General features: G+C 31.3%; 3 protein-coding genes across 6 annotated transcripts; 2 read left to right on the top strand and 1 right to left on the bottom strand.

Moving 5' to 3' along the window:
* The first annotated feature begins 6 nt into the window (after positions 1 to 6).
* Positions 7 to 5,708, top strand: LOC111413787 (uncharacterized). The gene is made up of 4 exons (XM_023044893.2): positions 7 to 302; positions 355 to 487; positions 3,379 to 3,576; positions 5,510 to 5,708. Exons 1-4 carry the CDS (start codon positions 7 to 9, stop codon positions 5,633 to 5,635), a joined length of 753 nt encoding a protein of 250 aa, XP_022900661.2. The 3' UTR covers positions 5,636 to 5,708.
* LOC111413784 (mini-chromosome maintenance complex-binding protein) lies at positions 5,632 to 12,903 on the bottom strand. Of its 2 annotated transcripts, XM_023044890.2 has the most exons (7): positions 12,743 to 12,903; positions 12,499 to 12,681; positions 12,337 to 12,438; positions 6,655 to 7,463; positions 6,355 to 6,598; positions 5,929 to 6,096; positions 5,632 to 5,873 (listed from the first exon to the last, which is right to left on the bottom strand). In XM_023044890.2, exons 1-7 carry the CDS (start codon positions 12,824 to 12,826, stop codon positions 5,688 to 5,690), a joined length of 1,776 nt encoding a protein of 591 aa, XP_022900658.2. In that variant the 5' UTR covers positions 12,827 to 12,903; the 3' UTR covers positions 5,632 to 5,687. The 2 variants fall into 2 exon arrangements, with proteins under 2 accessions (XP_022900658.2, XP_071053247.1); XM_071197146.1 differs by lacking the exon at positions 12,743 to 12,903 and having other exon boundaries at positions 12,504 to 12,582.
* Positions 12,904 to 13,111: 208 nt separating this feature from the next.
* Positions 13,112 to 21,698, top strand: LOC111413788 (putative sodium-coupled neutral amino acid transporter 10). 3 transcript variants are annotated; one of them, XM_023044894.2, is made up of 8 exons: positions 13,112 to 13,326; positions 13,383 to 13,500; positions 13,548 to 13,828; positions 13,896 to 14,017; positions 19,145 to 19,430; positions 19,484 to 19,714; positions 19,765 to 19,924; positions 19,984 to 21,698. In XM_023044894.2, the coding sequence occupies exons 1-8, from the start codon at positions 13,240 to 13,242 to the stop codon at positions 21,606 to 21,608; spliced, it is 2,910 nt and encodes a 969-aa protein (XP_022900662.1). In that variant the 5' UTR covers positions 13,112 to 13,239; the 3' UTR covers positions 21,609 to 21,698. The 3 variants fall into 3 exon arrangements, with proteins under 3 accessions (XP_022900662.1, XP_022900664.1, XP_022900665.1); XM_023044896.2 differs by having other exon boundaries at positions 13,250 to 13,326; positions 13,879 to 14,017; XM_023044897.2 differs by lacking the exons at positions 13,112 to 13,326; positions 13,383 to 13,500 and having other exon boundaries at positions 13,753 to 13,828; positions 13,888 to 14,017.
* Positions 21,699 to 22,206: the final 508 nt, after the last annotated feature.

Below are 22,206 nucleotides of genomic sequence, written 5' to 3'. Positions count from 1 at the left end.
TAAATTATGTCATCGAAGAAAATGCAAAGAAAGAAAAACAAACCAAATCCGTTAAAGGTGAATAATTTGGTCAAATTTAAACGAAGATATTTTAATTGTTTGAAAAACGTATCGGAATACGTGAAAACCGCGTTTACGGCCGCAAAAGCTTTGAACTATTTCAATTCTTGTAGCGTAAGTAATAGATTTCTTGATGCATTAATAGCACCACGATCACTTAATATACCTCGAATCATAAATCATAAAGAAATAAATATTAATCAAACCGATAATGTACGCAAAAATTTAATGGACTGCTGTAGGTAAAATATATATTTCTTTTTTCTATTTTAGGTTGATTTTATTATCTTTTAGAGATATTGATGTTAATGGAACAAAGTTAAATTGTTTTATTGAAACAGAAACGGAAATTAAGAATAATAAAGCGAGATATTATGCTACACAAATATGGAATTGGAGAAGAACCATGCGAATTTATACATATTCAGTAATGTATAAAGATTTACTAAAGTAGTTAATTAAAACAGTTATTAGAATTTTTTCAAATATGACTACAGAGTCTTAAGAAGCTGTTGTTCCTTGCGAATCAATCCTAAATTATTGTTTTAATTTGACTAGCAAAAAATATTGCGATGATATTACAGCTGTTGTAATATAATCTAGTTTCCTTCTTAATTTTTTGCTGCAACATAAAGCGAGTTGTATAAGGAGTGCCTTTTTTGGTACATATTTAGGAAAGTGTCTTTTAAGCCGGGTTTTCAGAAGAAGAATTAGTGGTAGAGTATATTGGGTAAGTTCTAACTATCTTGTAAACTCGCCTAATGAAATCGTAACTGGTAGAGTACAGCAGTTGGTGGTAGTAGAGTAGAGTGGTATAGCACCGTGGAAAGTTACTCTACCACTTGTCGCCCCTCTTAAAAATACGCTAGTGACTCTACCGCTAATTCTACTAATGAATTTTTTTGGTAGTATGGTATTTTGTTGTCTTTTCTTTATCAGAGTTTGTCGAAATTGTAATTTGTTTCGGATCGCCGATTTTTTGATATAAATCAAAGGTATTCCAAACAGAAATTTTCAATAAATGGAAAACAATTTTATACCATTTTTATCCTTCTTTGTAGTTGTTAGAGTATCGTTGTAGTTTAGATAGCATTCATACTATCTTTGAAAATCTCCTTTTCTAGTTTTCTTTGTTTCAGTATTATGTATTGTAGAAAAAAGGCAAATGTCCTTTTTGCCATCTCATTTCATAATCATAGTTTTTTCATTATGATTAGTGGAAAAACTGAAATGATTAGTAGATATCGTTAGTATGTAGTTATCTCACCTTTATAAAGTTTTGCTTTAAAAACTCCATAGAATATTCTTATCAATTATGGCGCATAGTTCCACACAAGTTTGTATCTTTTTTATCACAATTCTGTTAATTGTGGAGACGTATAAAAATAATCTGTCGTTAAACAGTAACCCATAGCTAATAGATTGCAGCAGTGACAAACCCACTTGAGAAACATCAGCATGTCGTTATAGGTATCGGTGTTTAAAGTACTTCCCTCTGTATGTATGATTGCACATAGTAGATACTTTATTTCAAAACGATCTTTATTCAATAGTATACATTGGATCTAGTTGAGACAAACTGTCGCAACCTTTTTGAACAAAATGATCGCTTTGATCATTTAAGTTATATGTTGAAGACTATTCAAATACAATTATAAAAGTCTGTGTATATCATCTCTCTAACTTTGCCTATTTTGTTAGCATGCTGAACTGCCAATGAAAATCGTTAATATGAGTTAAAATTGATTAAATCCATGTTACCAGTGGAGAAATAAATGGTCAAGAAAAACAAGCAGTTTAACTGGTTAAACCAGTTAAAGTACATTGAAAAATTGTTAATATTATACACTTTTCCAAGGTGAAAACTATCAGTGTTCATATGCGCTAACAGTTTTAAGATAACGTATCATTTCATTATGTTCTTTTGCTCTTTATTTCAAACGAGGACAACATCATAGATTGAAAAGATGTTCTATAGGTTGTTTTAATATATAAATATTGGGTATCGAATTGGATTGCAAAAAAATTGCAACACCTCGTCGTCAAGCTAGAATCTTAACGAAACAACTGGATGCATGTAAAAAGTGGGTGATAAAAGCATCATCTCGATACACAAAGAATTGTTTGAAAAGTTTTTATATGGTTCTTTTGCTGTGAAACAAAAAATCTGTAACAGGAAAGTTCAAAACTGCATCACAAAGTAAATAACGATGCCTAGAATTGGTAGAAAACCGCGGTTTAACCAATTGTCTGACTTTGAAAAAGGGCGAATTGGTCGAAGATTGAATCGAAACCCTTCAACAGTGCTTCGAGCATGGACTGCGTGGTCTAAAGAACATAATCAACATTGTCGTCCTCGAGCGACTAACCAACGTAAAGATAGCCGCCTTAGACAAATGAGTCTTTGTCTTTGTGTGCTGTTGACTGGATGAGAGATCTAAGACAGATAGTCTTAGATCTTCCTACATCAATAAGTAGCAATTCTTCCCCTGGCCTGCTCGCTCTCCGTATTTAAACCCGATCGAGCATGTGTGGATATGATGAGTCGCTGTATAAGGCGTTTACCATAAGCAACAAACACCATGCAGGAACTTCGTCGTCATCTACAGCAAGCCTGGGATAAGATTCCACAATATACCATCATCTCATTCAGAGCATGACTCGCAGAGTTAGACAGTCGTGGGAATGTAACATTTTATTGACATAAATTGTTGGTATTTTTTTTCAATTGTAATGGTTTACTACTGAAATAAACACAAATTACTTGTAAAACTTGTGCTTTGTGACTCAGCTCTTTCGAGGCGTTGCAATTTTTTTGGCACGTAGATTAGTTGTGAGCTCCTTGGGTGTAGTTAAATCTGGATTCGACACACTTATCGCATTGTGGCTTTGATGTACATTATGTGAGGACTTGGTAAGAATTAACCTAAGGTTACATTTATATGTCATCTGAGAAGACACTTCATTCTTTATTGAACGATATTATTGAGTCTACTAGACAAGATTTACAAATAAAGAAATGAAGTTAAGAATATTATAGTTTGCTCAATATTGTAAAGATTTTATCAGACATATTACCGGTTATGTAACATATTTATTTATATTTTTTAATTATTTATATTTTAAGGTTGAAGTAATTAACAAAAGTTTCTTTAGACCCTGTATTAAAAGCTACATTATTATGTATAAGGCGTAATTTAATTATTATTACCATGTCTTATAACTTATCAATCGAAGAATTATGAAATTGAATTTTAAATTAATCTCTCATCTTACATACAAAAATCCTTTCGACGAAATTTAAAAGAGTGTTTTTAGGATACTGTGAGATATGTAAAGAAATACATTTCAAAAGCAATAGATGCAATGACTCCGAAAGATATTGAAATAGTTCAATGTTTATTACAAGAAACAATTTATATTTACTGTGATGTAATTACTTTATTTAATAACTTAGGACATACTAAATATATACCGATTTTCTATAAATTGCTCCACCAATGGTTTCTTATAATGGTAATTATTACTTTACTAGCCCTTTAACGCACTTTTTTATTTTTATTGGTAAAACTTAAAGTTGCCCAAACTGATACAACTGTTGCTTAGTTATTTTCAACAGTTGAAATCATATGCCCAAGATTTGCTCAAAAGGTTTTCTATTTTAACACGTTCATTGCCAAGCAGAAAATTGTGTTTCCCAAACATTCAGTATCTTTCTAAAATTTTCGTAACGCCGAATACTCCTTGTTAAAAAATTACACATATTTTAATAACAATCAAAATATATTCATTTTTTCCTTTTTTAGTACATAAACAAAATACATAATAAATAACATTTATTATGATCAATAAGAAGGGTGAAATTGTTTATGTTCAGATGACGATCATCATAGTTTGATACTCTGGTTAAGTTTAATCTGAGAAGCGTTTCCCTGATATGGCTACCAGAGCGGAGCGTACTGTAGTAAACACTGCCAATACGTTAACGTTTCACCAATACATTTGGTTTTCCATTTAAGAACACCAAACGATTCAAAACACTCATATGCGTACCGTTGGAACGTCGCCAAATTGAATGAAGAGGTCTGCTATGGTCTGCTGGCGATGTGAAAACAACTGCATGGACCACAATGGCGCTCGTTCGAAGGGCGAGGAAAATATACCTCCGAAGAAATTACCAAGTGGCCCCGCTTCGTCTCAACTCATCCCGCCGACACTTCACTTTTTCACTAGCTTTTATTTTAATGAACCATTTTTAAATTTTCACGGCGCCATCACTACGTATAACATTTTTATTAACATTCATTTTGTTAATCCATCAGATTGCATAATGTTTCACTTGCACTTAATTCATTTTTCATCAGATGCTCTGATTTTTGCCGCTGAAGATGGGGTAACCCAAAACCGGCTCGACTGTAAATTTATAATAAATAGCAAGTTAGTTTTTTGATGGTTTTATTTAATGAATATTAAGCTTGCAACATAGATAATACACTTGATACAATTATTGTTGTTATTATAGCAATAGTTTTGACAAACAAGTTTGGTGAATAACCGTTCAAATTGAATAAGAATTGGGTTTTTCCAATTTTCACCTTGCTGCCGGACACTTCCAAAAAAATTTTCCAAACAATCTTGGTTTAAATTTCTGGTAGAAATTGAAGTGAAACCAACCCGTTCTAATTTTTGCCGTAACATTTTTATGCGATTCATGATTTGATGGGAATTTTAAGCATTTAAGGGGTGGTGATATCCTTTCCATTTTTGTTGAGTACTTTTTTAATCTGCTATAAATGCTATCATGTTATCCAAATATTGTTGTTTATAAAGTTCTCCTTTATATGGACTCCTAAACTTTTCTGTTGAAGATGGTGATGCATTTAAAATGTCGAACAGATTATTGAATTTGAATTTCTATTGATTCTGCTGGTAATGCGCCCAGCGCGAGGTGTGTTTCTAATTATTACCACTAGCAACAGTTCTACTTATTATTTGTTCTGCAAATTTCACCTTCATTTTTTCAAAGTTAGTAGGCGATATGTATGAACTACTTAATTTTGATGTCTGTCTATTCCTCTAACGACAGCCCTTTTCATAAAATTGTACTATATAATTCCATGATATTTTTACTCGCTTGATTAAAAGATTATTTATGATTAGATTGTTACAAGTTGCCTTTAATAAATGTGGTGTGTCAAATATGTACACAATAGATCTATCTCCCACTGAAAAGCAAGTATTTTGTGGAGAAAGATAGAGAAGATTTAATAAATTTATAAAATTGGATGTCAGTAATTAGTCAGTCCACAAATAATGCAAGACGTTCCAATTGATGGTTCAGTCTTCATAAATCGACTATATCATATCAAAGTGCATTAAAGGGTTAACCATTAAAGTTGCAATATATATTAATTATATAAGTTAATAATACTTTTCTTTTTAATTTTAGCCTCTTTTAGAAGAATTCAACAAATTTATTTCCTGGGAAACGTTAATAAAAATAAAAACCTACCTTTTAGATCCCGACCAATTATACTCCATCCTCTTAAATGTTTTCTATAAAACTGAAGGTTAAACAAAAGTACCAAACAAATTTTATTTCTGTTATTAACAATAAACGTAATAAATTAAAGTCCTCTTATACGTAACCAGCGTTCTTCTTCTAATTTACAAGCACTTTTCCAACTGTTTTTATCAATAGTTGATTTCCCATCCCCAAAAGCAACCAATCTTGCTAAATCTAAAAGTTGGTGTAAATCTTGGGCGTTAATATCGTATTCACGACGATATTTCACAAAATCTTCCTCAATCAGCTATTACAATAAAACTTTTAAAATTAACTAAAAGTGTTTTATTATTTTTACTTACACATTCAATATCTTGCGGAAGTTCGTGTTTTTTATGTTTTGATAACGTTAAGTACTGACGTAAATCATTTAATAATTCTTGGGTTAATAAAAGTTTAGCAGCTGGGAATACTTCTGAGTATGTTTCAACATGTACATTATTTGGTTGAAGAATAACATGGTAATCAGACTACAAAAAAAAACAATCGCCTTAAATTTAAATTAAAAACAAAAAATAATAATCTTAAAAATTAATTATTAATTAATCTGTCCACCTTAGCATACACAAATATCTAAAACTCAATAAATACTTGCACCTGGTATGTGATTTTTGATTTAGGCCAAAATTAATAACTTTAACCATAATTTGATTAAAGATTAAATTAATTAAGGCCATTTTTCATTATTAAATTATTGTTTTATTGAATAATATAAAAATATAACTTACTGGCAACATTGATTTTCCTTCAGAAACAATTAAAATTGGAATATTATGACAAAAATCAACATTGTAGACTTTAAAATCATAACTAATTTCTTGGTCTTTAATTAATCGGTTTAAAGCTGCAATAGCTTGACATCCCGACGAGTTCAATCTTCCTGGAGACATTTGGGTCTCGTCAAGAATTAAATGTGTGTTTGGAGCTAGTTGAAGAACACTGCTGTTTAATCTATTTGCATCAACATCTTTTCTAAAATCAAGTAACAATAAATAACAACAAAAAATGTGATTAAACTATAGATTTACTTTGGAATAAAAGGTAATTCATTCATATTATCTAAAGTCATTGGTAAATAATGACTATGAGTAACTAACAATTCAATAATTTCATACAAATTTTTTCCAAATTCAGAAACTAATGATTGTGGAATATTTGAAAAATTTAATGTAAATTTTCCCAAAACAGCCAAATTTTTTCTTAAGTAAACGGTTGATATTAAATGATAAAACAAATAACTCCCTGCCAAAGAATCCCCAAACAAAATTTCTGTGAAAATCATTTTAAGCTCTGTACATAGCATAGTAGCTTTCTCCATGCTCAAATCAATTTCTGTATGAAATAGTGGATTAACATGATGAGTTCTACTCCAATGAACAACTTGTATTCGAGGAATTAATGAAGGCGGTGGATGATGTGCAAGAATTTCTGTTTCTTCGCAATCAAATAATGAATTTTCAAGCGATGTTTGAGTCATTCTTGGATCTAATGATATAAAACCGACAACATCCAAGATTTCATTAACTTTTATATCAATTTCTTCTTCATATATCTTTACAATACAAACTTTTCCACCTCTATCAGGTAAAGGTAAATTTAAAAGATATTCCGCAGAAAGTGGTTGATTAGATTGAGTTGGAAGGGATTCTTTTACAGATTCATCACACAATTTTTTTGAAGATTCAGTGTCATTTTTAATTTGTTTAGATTCATTTTCAGTTGAGTGAGAACTAGATTGCTCCATTTCTTCTGTAGATTCTAAACTTTTTCTTTTTGTATTTGCCTTGGTAACTTCAAGAGAGGGTTCAACGTCATTTCCATATTTGGTAATTTCAATCTGAATGATTTAATTTGAATAAATTAATTAATATAAATTAATTTTTATTAAAGTATAGTAAAACCTCGATATAACGAACCGCGTTAGAACGGACTTCGGATATAATGGACAAAATATTTTGAATGGGGTCATACACGATTTTTTTTTTATTATATTTTCTGAAAGTTTATATAAAAATATAGTTACCGTTATTTTTTTTTTTAATATTTTCGAACAGTCATTGTTAAAAAAATTATTGAAAATTTATATACCCATTTGCGCTTTTAAAATTCCCGCGTTGATGACGTACGATTCTCACTTTTACGTCCCCTGCTACCCGCTCAAATGCGAGAAAGAGATGAACGTCATTTAGGTTGTATTGAAAAGAGATAGAGTGTTTGTAGGTTATGTTTATTATATTTTGTTCATGGATGTAATAGAGACACTCTATTACATCCATGGTTTTATTTTGACACTGTCACACCGCAAGCGCTATCTAGCGGACAATTTAACTTGTTTTAGGCAGTGCGGTTCCTACGTCACAGAAAAGCCGCGAAATTATTTCGTTTGAATATTTGCTATTTTTTACTTCAAATTACGCAAAATATAAAATTGATCAAAATATTTCTTTTACTTTGTGTTCATGCATATACTTGCATATATCGTTTGACATAAAAATTTTCTCTAAATTTAATAAGTGTGTATGACCCCATTCATGCTATTAATAGGTATTATCTATTTAACACAGCACTATATTTACCGTGAAACCTATCCTTGCGGACACCTCTATTAAGCCGACAAATATTCTGGAACTAAACGTTTGCCTATTTCTTTACATGTAAACTCTAACAACCGGACGCGAACAATTTCTCTTGATTCAAAAAATTTTTTGACCGGATGTGAACCTCTAACAATGGGACAACGGAAAGGAACGCGCGCGCAAATAATATAAGTATATTGAAACCGGGGAATTACCTATTTCCGTTCGCTTTAGTGCGAAACTAAATCTTTCTTTTCTGTCGTATTTATTTAGTATCTGCGCGACAGCTGCTTGCTTTATGGCTTGATTTCTTTTTATTATGCAAATAGTGTGTGCTAGAAATTTTTGAAATGACGCCTTGTAAAAAACTTTTTAGTTTGCGTAAAAAAATAGAAGTTGTTAACGTTTCGGAAGAGGAACAATTATCAGTACGGAAGCTCGCCGAAAAATTTAATATCGGAAAAAGTCAAGCCGCAGAATTTGTTAAGAATATAAACAATATTCGTATGCAGTGGGAGGCAGGAAGCAATACTGGCCAAAATAAGCGTTTTTTGAAAACTGACGGACTTCAAATTGACAACGTGTGTTTTAATTGGTTTCCTCGTGCTCGTAGCCAAAACATTCCAATATCGGGACGTTTAGTGAAGGCTCATGGAATATCACAAAATTTAAATGTTGCCAACTTTCGGGCATCCAATGGTTGGCTAGAAAAATGACGTAAGAAACACGCGTTAAGTTTTAAGTGTATTTCTGGAAAATCAGCTGATGCCAATCAAGACGACGTAAATCAGTTTAGCACTAAGTTGCCTGCGCTACTCCTTGGGTATTGGCCAGAAGATGTGTTCAACGCCAACGAAACTAGCCTTTTCTTCAAAGCTTTACCGAACAAAGCACTTGTTTTTAAAACTAAAAAATGTAGCGGTGAAAAACTTTCCAAGAAAAGTCTTACAATTTTACTTTGTGCTAATATGTCAGGGCAAAAAGAAGATTTGCTGGTGATCAGAAAAGCGAAGCGGAAAATGGTTAGGCAAAAACGAAAAATTTTATTATTTTTGGACAACTCAGGGTCCCATCCTCGTGAGGTAAAGCTACAAAACATACAAGTTATCTTTTTACCTCCCAATACATCAACGTGTCAACCACTAGATCAGGGGATCATACGGACCTTTTAATTCTATTATCCAAGGTGAATACTAAACCACATTTTATTAAAAATGGATCAAGTAAGATCTGCTTCGTAGTTAGTGAAGTTCATAAATGTTTTGGCACTTTATTACATTAAAACAGCCTTGAATATAGTTTCGTCAGCAACGATACAAAATTGCTTCAAAAAAGCTGGTTTTCAGACAAATAATGATGATTCTACATCATTCGAATGGGATCCAGAAGATTATTTTATTTTATTTATATTCGGGATATATACAGGGAAAACCCCAATTAAGCATCCATTAAACAACTAGAACAACATTAAAATTAGAACAACAAAGAGAATAATCAGCAATAATAAAAAGAAAAATCAAAATATAAACTGAGTTCATAACAAAATTAAATTAAATTAATGACAAATACTCAAACTCAAAACATAACGTCTGAAAACTCTCAGTGAAACTACAAATAAATCAAAATTATTACAACAATTATTGTAGAAGTGCAATAGTACAGCATTGGTGTAGATTTAGAGGCAGGTAGCTTGAAGAGAGGCATCACTCGAGTGGTATAAGACGTTACATTAAGGCGAACATCCCGCAAGAGCACCATAGAATCAAGCAAACCGCAGACCAATCTGTATAAGAACATCATATCAAATACACAGCGACGATCCTTCAACAAATCCCAAAAACGAAGCAGCGCTGGGATATGTATAATAAGGGAGATTAAATTTGTGGACCAAATATTTCAAAAACCTCCTCTGCATAGCCTCAATTCGATCCACATACACGGCGTACGCGGGATTCCAAACAACTGAGGCAAAATTCAAAACGCTACCGACGCACGCCGTATACAAGGAAACGATGTGCCGCATATTGGTAAAAGAAGGAGATACACGAATAATAAACCTTAACCATTTAGAAGCATCCGATACAATTTGAGATGTAGTATTCACATAATTAGCTCCCAAGCGATATATAAAATTTTTAGGATATCTCTTTCTACTAAATGTAATTTGATAGCACTTATCATAATTCAGAAACAAATAGTTTTTGAGGCAATAGCCTTGCAGACGTTCAAGATCCTCCTCAAGCTGTCGGATATGGAACTAATCCTGGAAAAAGTAGCCCGCCTAAAGCAAAAAATTGGAGTGACGAAAACACTCATTAATATAAACTAAGAATAAAATTGGTTCAAGATGACTGCCCTGATGTACGCTTGACGTAACAGACGTGAAATGGGAAACATAATTGTTAACCTTCACTGCTTGGCGTCTGCCACAGATAAAAGAAGCAACCCATAATAGTAAGCTATTCGGTACGTTAAATTTATTAAGTTTTTCGAAAAGAATTTTGTGATGTATTTTGTCGAAGGCCAATCATTCACAGACTTCTGAACATAATTAACGAATTTAACCAAGTTTGTTTTTACCGACCATCCATGTAGGAAACCATGATGTTGATGAATGATTTGTGGGTGAATTCAGTGCTGTAAGTGGTTATACATTAGTTTTTCAAAGACCTTTGAAACGATAGGGAGAAGATAAATCGGTCGATAATTAGTGACCAAGTGTTTTTTACCAGACATGAAAATTGGTATTACAATTGCTTTTTTCCATTCCATAGCGAAGATAGATACTTTCATAAAGAAACTGAAAATGTGATATAAGAGTATAGCTAGTTCCTCCGCGCAACTGGTAATAAGCCTACCAGGCAAACCATCTGGACCTGGGCATAATTTAGGGTCAACTAGACTCAGGAGGTCTGAGATCTAACATCCTGTAGTGAGAACCAAGGACGGGACAGAAGAAAAAAACCGCTAGTGGAAGGTTGATCGTCAAGATTTCCGTCTATATAAACAGAAAGATTATCTGCCTTTATCTACGATAGTTCAAATTCAAAGGTGTGCCAATGAAATGAACATAATACAAGAAAATCTTGAAAATTATGTTCGAATCGACGATAATGCAGCAAGAGAAGAGATGAGTTTGAACATTGACCATGTGATTGAACATGATCCTGCACCAGAAGATCTCAAGTGTGACACTGTTGAAAGCAGCAACACAATTACTACATATAATGAGGCTTTCAAAGTAATTAACAATTTAGAAGCTTTTGCAAAAGACGACTACATTGCATTTGAACACTTCAAAACTTTAGATCATTTTCAACCTAGTTTTTTAAGCAAAAAATACTAGATATGCGTCAATGGAACATTTTAGAATTTGTAAATATGTAAATAACTTTAGTACGTATGTATGTACATTTGTACATAGTACATTTTTTAATAATTTTATATTTAAAGTGTTATTTGATTTTCCGTTTGTGTTTTTCCTGTTTTATTTTAAATAATACAACTATGTACTTTTATTCTAATACATATTAAAATGTCGTAGTTTTTTTACATGCTCTATTAGGCGGACACCTCCAACAAGCGGACAAAATCAGCAGAACCATGAGTGCCCTGCTTATGAGAGGTTTCACTGTAAATGCTAGCGCTCATAGATAGAATCCAACTCGAGTTATTCCTTAAGTTGCTCTATTCTATGTTCATAGATAAAGTCAGAGTATTCACAGAGTTGTCTATATGATGTATAAATCAAGGACGGTAGTTCTAGTTTTAATTGTTAATTAGTGCTAGATTGTTGTATACTTTTATTGACCTAAAACTAGAAACATTTGTGTTCAGCCGTCTTAAGAGCATGCAGCTAAAACTGAACATTTCTAGTTCTAGTATTAGTTGTTATTCAGCGCTAGACTTGTATATTTTTATTGAAACAAAAGTAAAACTAACTAATAGCTGGGTTAATGCAACAGTGTATCATAGCTGTCCGAATTTGTGTGCATTAAAATTATTCATTCAAACAGTTTAAAGTGCAAAATTAAAAAAAAAGTTTCATATAACAGACTTTTGGCTATAACAGACACTCCCTTCGCCATATTAGTCCATTATATCAAGGTTTTACTGTAAAAATAAGGTTCTTACATCAGTAACCCAATTATTTAACCCAGGAACAGATATAAGAACTAAAGGATGACGTTCTGAGGTTTTATTTCGATTACTGAACTGATTGATCATTTCATTATCCTAAAAAATTACAAAAAAGATTACAGAAATTCCTACTTAACATTATAAACTTGTTCATACATTACATTCAATAATATCTTGATATCGACCCGATTTATAAGTTACTTCTCCGGTATCCTTCTTTTTAATCTCATATTTATCAAGATAATACTCACAACTTCTCATATCTTGAACCATCCCTCGAAATCTCACCAAGGCACCATCTTTTAGCCCATCCATACTGATTGCATTTAAATAAGGAATCTATATGAAGATTATTTAAAAGAGTAAGACATGAAATATTTGCTTGAAATTTAAGTTTTACCTGATCTAAATTGTTTTTAATGTAATTAAGACAAACTTCTTCATTTTCCATGAAGTACTTTAACGAACAACCTCTTAAATCCATTTTATAACAAGAAAAATTACCACACAAAAAAAGTTTAATTTAAGGTTAGAAATAAAATTGGCGCTCAACTCAAGTATCACCAACTTTTTCGAACTAGTACTTAGTTACAAAAAGATGTTCCTGCTCAATTTCATTAAACAAATGTTTTTATAAGTTCAAAATATATATTTTAAATGTACAATTTAATTGTATTATTACTTGTATAGATTAAAGTTCTATATAAAAAGGATAAGATTTAATGTTTGTTGTTTAATTTTATGTTGGTATTTATGAAGTAAATTTGACAAGTTGCTGTCAAAAATTTGTGTATAACACCACGGCACGAGAGTTGTTGAGTTGAATTATAAATACTATTAAAAAATTGATTTGAGGTTGATTAAAACTATAAAGGTATAATTTGAAAAGAATATAAAATGGATTCACAAGGAGGACACGTAATGACAATAGCAAATAGTATTATTGGAGTTAGCATATTAGCAATGCCATACTGTTTCAAACAGGTAACTAAAATACAATTCGAATAATTTAAAAAATTTTTCACTCTGCATATTTTCAGTGTGGATTGATTTTATCCAGTCTAATGTTAATTGTGAGCAGTATTATTTCCAGACTTTCTTGTTATTTTCTTTTAAAATCGTCAGTTATTGCAAAACATAAATCAATTGAATCTTTAGGTATGTATTTATTATCATACTATCAATTTTAACCTAAATATTTTTAGCATTCTTTACATTTGGTTCATTTGGGAAACTAACTATTGAGTTAGGAATTATAGGTTTTTTATTAGGTACCTGCATAGCCTTTTTTGTTGTTATGGGCGATTTGGGACCACAAATTGTTGCCGATATGGCCGATATTCCAGTGACAGATACACTTCGAACTACTGTATTAATATTTTTGGCTGTATTTTGTGTCTTACCACTGGGCTTGTTGAGGCAAGTGGATAGTTTAACAGTTGTGTGTACAGCAGCTATTGGATTTTATATGTGTTTAGTATTAAAGGTACATTTTAATTTGGAAATTGAGTTACTTTTATTGTCAACGTTTGTTAGATCTTATAGTCTTTCAGATTATGGCTGAATCAGCACCACATCTTATGTATGGTGATTGGTACAACCATGTATATTTTTGGAGAACTGAAGGTATTTTACAATGTTTACCTATATTTTCGATGGCTTTATTTTGTCAAACGTAAGTATTACTTAATTTACATTTTAATTCATAAAATAATATTTTTATCCTGCTATTTTTAATCAACCTCAATGATTAAATTATTGATTAAGGTTGAATTAAATTAGTTCTAAATTTATTTGAGTGATTATAAGTGTTTATTCTCTGTGATTTATTTGATGAGATTGTAATCTATAAAAAAACAACTCTATTAAGTAAATTGATGATTAATAGATAAAAATCCGCAATGCTGATTAAAAGTAACATTGGTTACCTTAACAAGGTAACACAAGGTAATTGACTTTAGAAGTTATATTTTGTATTCTTATATGTATAAATAGAATGTTCAAGTTATACTTAGCCAGTGATTTAGAAGTTTGGGTTAGGTTGTAAATAAATGTACAGTATACACTCTACTAAATTACAATAAATAGCAATAGAGGCTAAGACCTCTTTGTTAATGTTTTGAGCATTCATCTTGTTTATCAATGTTAGTAGTAGAGCAGTTAAAACGCATGCAGGCTGTATGAAATGTCACCTTCGCAAACGTTTTGGAGCTGGCAATAAACTCTATATCACAATTTAGGACCCATTCAATTAGGCAACTTCAACATTTTTCGAAAATTATCAAGGCACTTAAGATGAAGCAAGTGTAGTAATGCAAAGAAACGCTTTATATTAGAGACGACTGTATCAGGGAACATGATTTCTAAGCTCCTTTAGTTTTCTCTTACGATTAGATTATCTTGATGTGCACAAAATGGAAGTTGATGCATCTAAACCTAACTCATAAAATGTTACTTTGTGCGGATGTAGATTGACGTTGATTTCACAAATTCTTCCTAATCCAGACATACAAATATAATAAACGGTCCAAGAGTAATGTCTAAATATTAAATAAAACGTTTGTTCTGTTTGTTTTGGTAATAATAACGCTCTGTATTTGTTCGCGTTCACTTTATTATTAAAACAAATAGAACATGGTGACAGGGGAAAGTAAAATCGATAAAAATGAGTGAATCAAATAAAGAAGACTCGCATAAAACGTATATACTGTTGAAGGGTATAAGTCAATCTATACCCTTTAGTATCTCTTCTGCAGGCAACTGCATGTATTTTGGAGAACACGCATCGTGTAGTGCACAGTTTTCGAGATCCTTGTATGTTGTAAGTCAGTTAAATGTGTGTATTTTTGAAATTATGGAGAAATTAACTGGGACTAAACGTAAAAGAGGTGTCGTTAATTCTGATGATTATAAAAGAACCATCATGAAAAATAGCCGGTATGTTCATTTATCGCAAGTGAAAGATAGTTTAAGGTTAGGTGCAGTTTTTATTCTAGGGCTAAGTGCAAAGAGTATGTTCATTACAAGGATTCAGTTATTGTTGCTAAGTGTGTTGGAACTCCTTGTCATTGTAAACAACAATGTTTTAAGAAAATCGATGATGACCAGCAGTTAGAAATTTTTACTAGATTCTATAATTTAGCAACTACAGATGAGCAAGATCTGTATTTATAAGGGTACATGGAAATAAAGAAGGTAGCTCAACGTCGTCCGCGGACAAATACAAACAGCAAGACATTAGAATTGCGTAATTCGACATTTAAATATTACGTAAAAATGCATTTTTAAGCTTGCATTCAATAAGTAATAAAAGATTACAAAATGGCATGACACCTAAAGATAAAAGAGGGAAACAGACTAGTGCTAATGCGATTAGTGCTATAGATAAAACACGAATTCACGAACATATTTCTTCATTTATTGTAAAAACGTCCCATTACTCATCAAAGGAATATCACTACCTCAATTCAGAATTAACGGTGAAAACTCCAAATACTAAAATGAAATACTAGTATTATAATAAACTATTTAAAGAAGATTTTGATCTTAAATTTGGTAGGCAGCAAGTAGATACATGTTGCACAACTTGAAAACCTTTCAATAAAAATAAAGAGTAAAAGTCTAAGCGAAAATGTTAAATGAGCAAAAAGTTTTATACGACTTTACATATCAAAATCAACAACATTATCAAAAGAAAATAATAATGTTGTAGCATTAGCTTTCGACTTCATGCAAAATTTGCAACTACCAAAAACTCCTGTACAGGATCTCTTTTATGTAAGACAATTAACCGTCAGTTTGTTCTGTATTCATAACATGATGACAAGTGAAGTTGGGTGCCCAATGAAGTTTGTTCTTTTCTGTATCAAAATATTGAAAATTATACACCTGATAATGTCAAAGAGTTACACTTGTTTAGTGACAACTATCCTGGACAGAACAAAAATAACACTCTTATTCGAATGTATCTTTATTTGACAGATACAGGTAGATTCGACTAAATAGAACAATACTTTCCTATTAGAGGACACTCATTTCTACCTTGTGATAGAGATTTTTCCCACATTAAGCGAAAATTAAAGAAAGTAGGAACGTGTTTATACTGTAAAACAGTACGTAGAGATAATAGCGAACTCTACTTCAAAACAGAAAGTCATGATTCATGTAATAGATGGACAGGATATTATAAATTTTAAAGACTGGTGTTTCTGTCGAAACTTCTAGAAGAGGTATAGGAAAGGAAAACAGTACCATTCGGAATAGGAAGGATAATGGAAAAGGTGTCGTGGTTGCCAAGGAGTTCTGTAATGGTATCATATTTAGCACTTTTTGTTTGAAATTCTCTAACAATATAACTGGCCCAATGCAACTGAGCAATCCTTCCGGAAAAGTTGCTATAAAACCTGATAAAATGGACCATATTAAGAAGTTTGCTATGTATGTCGAAGATTCTCCAGAAACAGCCATGTTTTGGAATGAAATTTTTTATTGGCCTACTATAGAATAAGGAAATGTATTTGAGTTGGTATTTATTAAGTTTAGTTTTTGTTCATGTATTTAGTTGAATAAAGTTTTTCTTGAAAAATATCCGTCTTTTTTATTAACTTTGGAGTTAACTGCAGGAAGGGTATAAGATTTTGATAATTAAATCTTACTAAAAATTAATTACACAAATTGATTTTTATGATCTATGGCAAAAACAACTGATAATAGTTGATATTTTTGCTAGCCAAAAGAAACTTTGCAATTTAAAAATAATAATGCCCAAATTTAAAAAAGACATTTTTTGTTCGTTTTTCTCAAAACTAAGTTTTATTGGCATATATCCTTTCTGCAATTAACAATTCAATTGGTAAAAGACGTTTTTATAAGCGGAATTATAAACAAAGACTTAAAAGAGTCGTTACTGCAAGTAACAGATTTAGATATGGAAAAATTTAGAAATATTTAGGACCCGAGAAACGACAAACAAACAAGCAAAACAAATAGAGAAAGCAGATAAAATGGAAAAAGAGATGCTAATATGAAATTAGAATTTGCCTTGTCCCACAGGATTTGAACAAAGCTATTAAAAGATCACATTATCCATTTTCGAGGTTTGAAGAAATATCAGCTAAATTAACGGAAGCAACACGTTTTACAAAATTGGACGCAAAAACGGGATATTGTATGATTCCACTAGAATCAATATGAAGAAAGCTCAAAAATTTGCACATTTCAGATACCGTTCGGATATAGATTCCTGAGAATGTCTTTTGCAATCAATTGTGCAGGTGTAATATTTTATAGAATTATATCTCAAATATTTGAAGACTGTAAAGGTGTAGTAACGTTTCAGGACGACATATTGATATACGCAAAAAATGAAAAGGAACTGAATGAAAAAGTGTTGCAAAAGAATAAATAGAACACCGTTAAAAATTGTCCCGCTGATCAAAAATATTCAAAAGCATCAACATGTGTTAGAATTGGTCAAAATGTATTAAAAAATATTTACAAAGGGAAAAATGTCAAAAAAATATTATAAGGTGTCAACAGGTTCATTTTTATTCTATTTTTAGAGTAATTGTTAACATCAATGCCGAATACCTTTGAGATATATTTGCTGCTCCATTTTTCACAACAATAATAACGTATAGATACTTTGTATCAACTCATTTTTCTAAGTCCGTCTGAAATGTCCGAGGATGCGTTTATTCTGGAGGGCCAACACAAGATTCTTTTTGGCCAAAGAAATACTACGGCTCAATAATATGACAATATTTCAAGAAACACGCTACAAATCCATGTTTCACTCCCTAACAGTACTGGTTTAAAGTTCATTTCATATCTGCAAATCATTCTCAGTTTTAGCATTCTGCAAATATCTAGGAGTAACACTATGATTCTTAGTCTTCAGTTTCATTTGAGTTTTTCCACAACGTTGACTTTCTTCTTCCTAGCTCTCTTCACTTCGTACGTTTACCATCACTGTAGCAGTTTTGAAGATGTTATAATAAGTTTGGTGTATCGATAATCGACTCTGCATTCTTGAAGTGCCATCAACTCAATTGTATCGAAAGCCTTGTGAAAACCGAGGAACGCCAAAACCAACGGTCTGTTATATTCTATTGTCTTCTCGATGAGTGCTTTAATACTTTGGAGGTGGACATTTGTTCCAAATCCTGGACGAAAATCCGCCTGTTCTACTGGCTGATATAAATCATACTTATTTTCTAATCGAATGGTTATATTTGTGTGAAGAATGTATAAAGATGACTTTATTGGCCTATAAATCTCTACTTCAGCTATGTCACCCATCTTATGGAGTAGGATCACGATAGAATTATGCCATTTATTGGAAATCGTGTTATTGTAGAGGCAGAGGTTAAAATGATCTCTTAATATAGAGTAATCAAGTAAGCGTTAGCCTCATCTAGTGATTTGTTATTTTTGTTTTCCTCAAGGCTGCTTCTATCTTCTCTTAATATCAGGTATTTCCTTTGATCCTTGGTTGGTCGTAATCTGGTTCGTAATTCTCGCGAACCTCAATGTTATTGATTGCCTCTCCATAAAGTTCTGATAGTGATGTGAAAAAAATCGCTGTTGGATGACTCATTGAAACAGAATCTTTGTGCTAAGATTCAATTCAGTTCAATCATTTTTTGTTATATTGGTTTTCAGTTTTTTTGTTGTATGTTAATTCTATTTCCTTATTGCTGGTATTAATAGAGATATAAAGCAAACATTCTAGAAAAAAATATAACAAAAATGCGTGTATTTCAACAAATTTACGTTTAAATTATATTCTGTTCCGTTTTAGGCAACTATTTGAAATATACCAAGCAATTCCTAATGCAAATTTGGATCGAATGAACAATATGATACGTATGGCAGTAAATATTTGTACCTGTGTTTACATATTTGTCGGCACCTTTGGCTATATAGCCGTTTGTGATCAACCTTTTACCGGAAATATACTCTTAAGTTTTAAATCATCAGTAATAACAGAGATAATAAAGATTGGTTTCGTATTATCTGTTGCTGTCAGCTTTCCATTGATAATATTTCCTTGTAGAGCAAGTTTATTTTCAATGACATACGCTCAGGTAAAATAAAAATTATTTTCTAAACTATTTTTTTTTAATGTATTGATTTTTAGGCGTACAAATCATTAGAGTATGGAAGATCTTATATTCCTGATTCGAATTTTCGTTTTTTAACAGTCGCAATTATTTCAATTTCATTGTTAATTGGAATATTAATTCCAAACATTGAGCTGGTACTCGGATTAATTGGATCCACAATAGGAATTTTAATTTGTGTTCTGTTCCCAGCGACTTCTTTTATTTGTTTATCAAAGAAGAATACTAATGAACGAATTTTAGCTCAGGTTGGCTTATTTTATATTTAATAGGCAAAAATCACGTTTATTTTTTTTAGGTGATGATATTTATTGGAGTATTAGTCATGGTTTTAGGCACTTATGCGAATTTAAGCGTTGAAGTTGAAGCTCCTAATAAAATAATTGTTGATAAAATCGAAGTTGTTGATCCCATTAAAGATCTGGATAACGTAGCAATTGTGGATATACCAACTACAAGTATGCTTTTTCAACTAATTTATATTAAATGTCAATCAAAACATGTTTTTTTGTTTCAGTTAATATTGTTGATCTTCCGAATGTTAACAGTAAAAAGGATGATCTCATTGTACAACCAGAAATATCAAACGAAGTTATTCATGAAGTACGTCATGAGCCTCCTCAACCGGTTGAACCAGAAGCTGAACCACAAAAGGAACCAAATATACAAATACCAAAAGAAGTTGTTGAAGAACCGAAAATTCAAAATAAACCAGATAAAACAAAAGAAATAATTTCAAAAGAAATTATTTTGGATATCCCAAAACCAGATAATGTTCCCAACCTTGATAACAAATTAAAAGAGAATCCACCTAAGGATAATTCAGAATTGGATATTGAAGCTATTAAAAAAGAAGAAAAAGAAATAAAATCACAACAAGAAGAGGCGAAAATTAATGAACAAAAACCTGAAGGAAAACAATTAGAAGATGTGAAGGTTGAGAAGAGAGAAGACAAAAAGCTTGCAGAGCAAGAAGTTAAGTTGGATCAATTGCACAAGCAACAGCTTGAATTATTTGCACAACAACAGCAACTTTGGGCAGAAATTAGCCAATCTAAAGCTGAAAAAGATATGATTAAGGAGATAGAAGAACAGAAAAAGAAAAGTATCAAAGAAATTAAACAATTTGCTCAAAGCGTAATGGGTCATATGGCATCAGATTTAGATAAAACAACTGAAAAAAATATTTTAAAAGAATTGGTGGAACCTAAAAAAAATAAAAATGAAGAAATAAATAAAGAAGTTGATATTGAAATAAAGCCACAAAGTGTGAAACAGCCTAAAAAAAGTGTATATGCAATGAATAGCAATGAAAGTAGGAGTAATAATTTGGGAGTACCTGAAAATTTTGTTCCTATACCAATTGCTAAATCGAATTTATCTATGTATAATCCAGATATTAACAAAACTAATTTAAATCAAACAAAATTACAAGAGAAAGAAACAATTACTACATTAAAAGTGGATACAGCCTCAATCAAGAATAAAATAGTTTTAGAAACTCCAGTGAATGAAAAAAATAATTCTATTGAACAAGATATGAAAAAAGATATCAAAATAGAACAAACAACATCCAAAGAAAAATTAGAAAATAACTCTGAGAAAGAAGAAGACCCAAAATTGGTTTTAGAATCGGTTAGGAGAGATATTTTATCGATTAATTCTTCACGAAACAAACGCCAGGTGGACAGTTTGGAAGAAAACGATTTTTCAAATGAACAAGAAATTGATGAAGTATCCAAAAATTGTAATAAAACTCCAAAACCACTTGAATCAAATCCAGCAATTCCAAAAGAAAATTTTTTAAAACTTAAAACAGATAATCTCAATTATGATGAATTGAAAGAAAATGTACCAAAGGATGATTCAGAATTAGATATTGAAACTAGTACAAAAAAAGAAATTAAATTACCACAAGAAAAACTAAAAATTGACGAACTAAACCTGAAAGAAAGACGATTGGAAAAGGATAACTTTGAGAAAAGGGATGATAAGAAACACCCTAGTGAGTTTTTTACAAGGCAAGAACAACTTCGAGCAGAGGTTAATAAAAAAGACGTGTTAAAACAGATAAAGGAGCACGAAAAGAAAAGTATTAACGAAATTAAACAATTTGATCAAAGTGATATACCAACAACGTGAAATACTTATTTGGATGTGTTTACTTAAAACAAGGACTGAAGAAAAAACCCTTCAAAAGACTGTGATGATGAATAAATAGAGTATTTGTACAAATTTTATTTATTGCAGCACTAATTTGCATAATCTCTTCTTTTCTTTTCTTTTTCAATAACATTAACATTAATTGACCACTGCACTAAATTCTTTTTTCCAATTTCTTATTAGTCTTAAATATCTAATGTAATGTAAGTTTATGTTAGACTGTCTGTATGATATAAATTATTATTAATGCATATTTTTAATTATGTAAGATATATAAAATAAAATAAAATTAAGTTTAATTTTATTACATATTGTTTTTATATTTGACGGTAATAACTTTTTAATTACAATAATATTCCTCTTAATTAAACGGCTGTAAAAAAATCACTTATATGATATTGTTATGTTCAGTGTATATTTGATGACCTTAATATTAGATGTTGGGTTTCAAATGGGGTAGGGAATGCGTACGCACGACATCCCACAGCAAGAGATGAGTGGTGCTACAAAAAATACGATGGAAGGGCAGTGGCACGCAGGGACTGCATGGAACGGCGTTTATGGAAGGTTTCTGTGG

The sequence above is a fragment of the Onthophagus taurus genome, chromosome 1, assembly GCF_036711975.1.
Source record: "Onthophagus taurus isolate NC chromosome 1, IU_Otau_3.0, whole genome shotgun sequence".
NCBI classification, from domain to species: domain Eukaryota; kingdom Metazoa; phylum Arthropoda; class Insecta; order Coleoptera; family Scarabaeidae; genus Onthophagus; species Onthophagus taurus.
The sequence above is the reverse complement of the archived record's forward strand: the minus strand, read 5'-3'. Positions and strand labels throughout refer to the sequence as shown.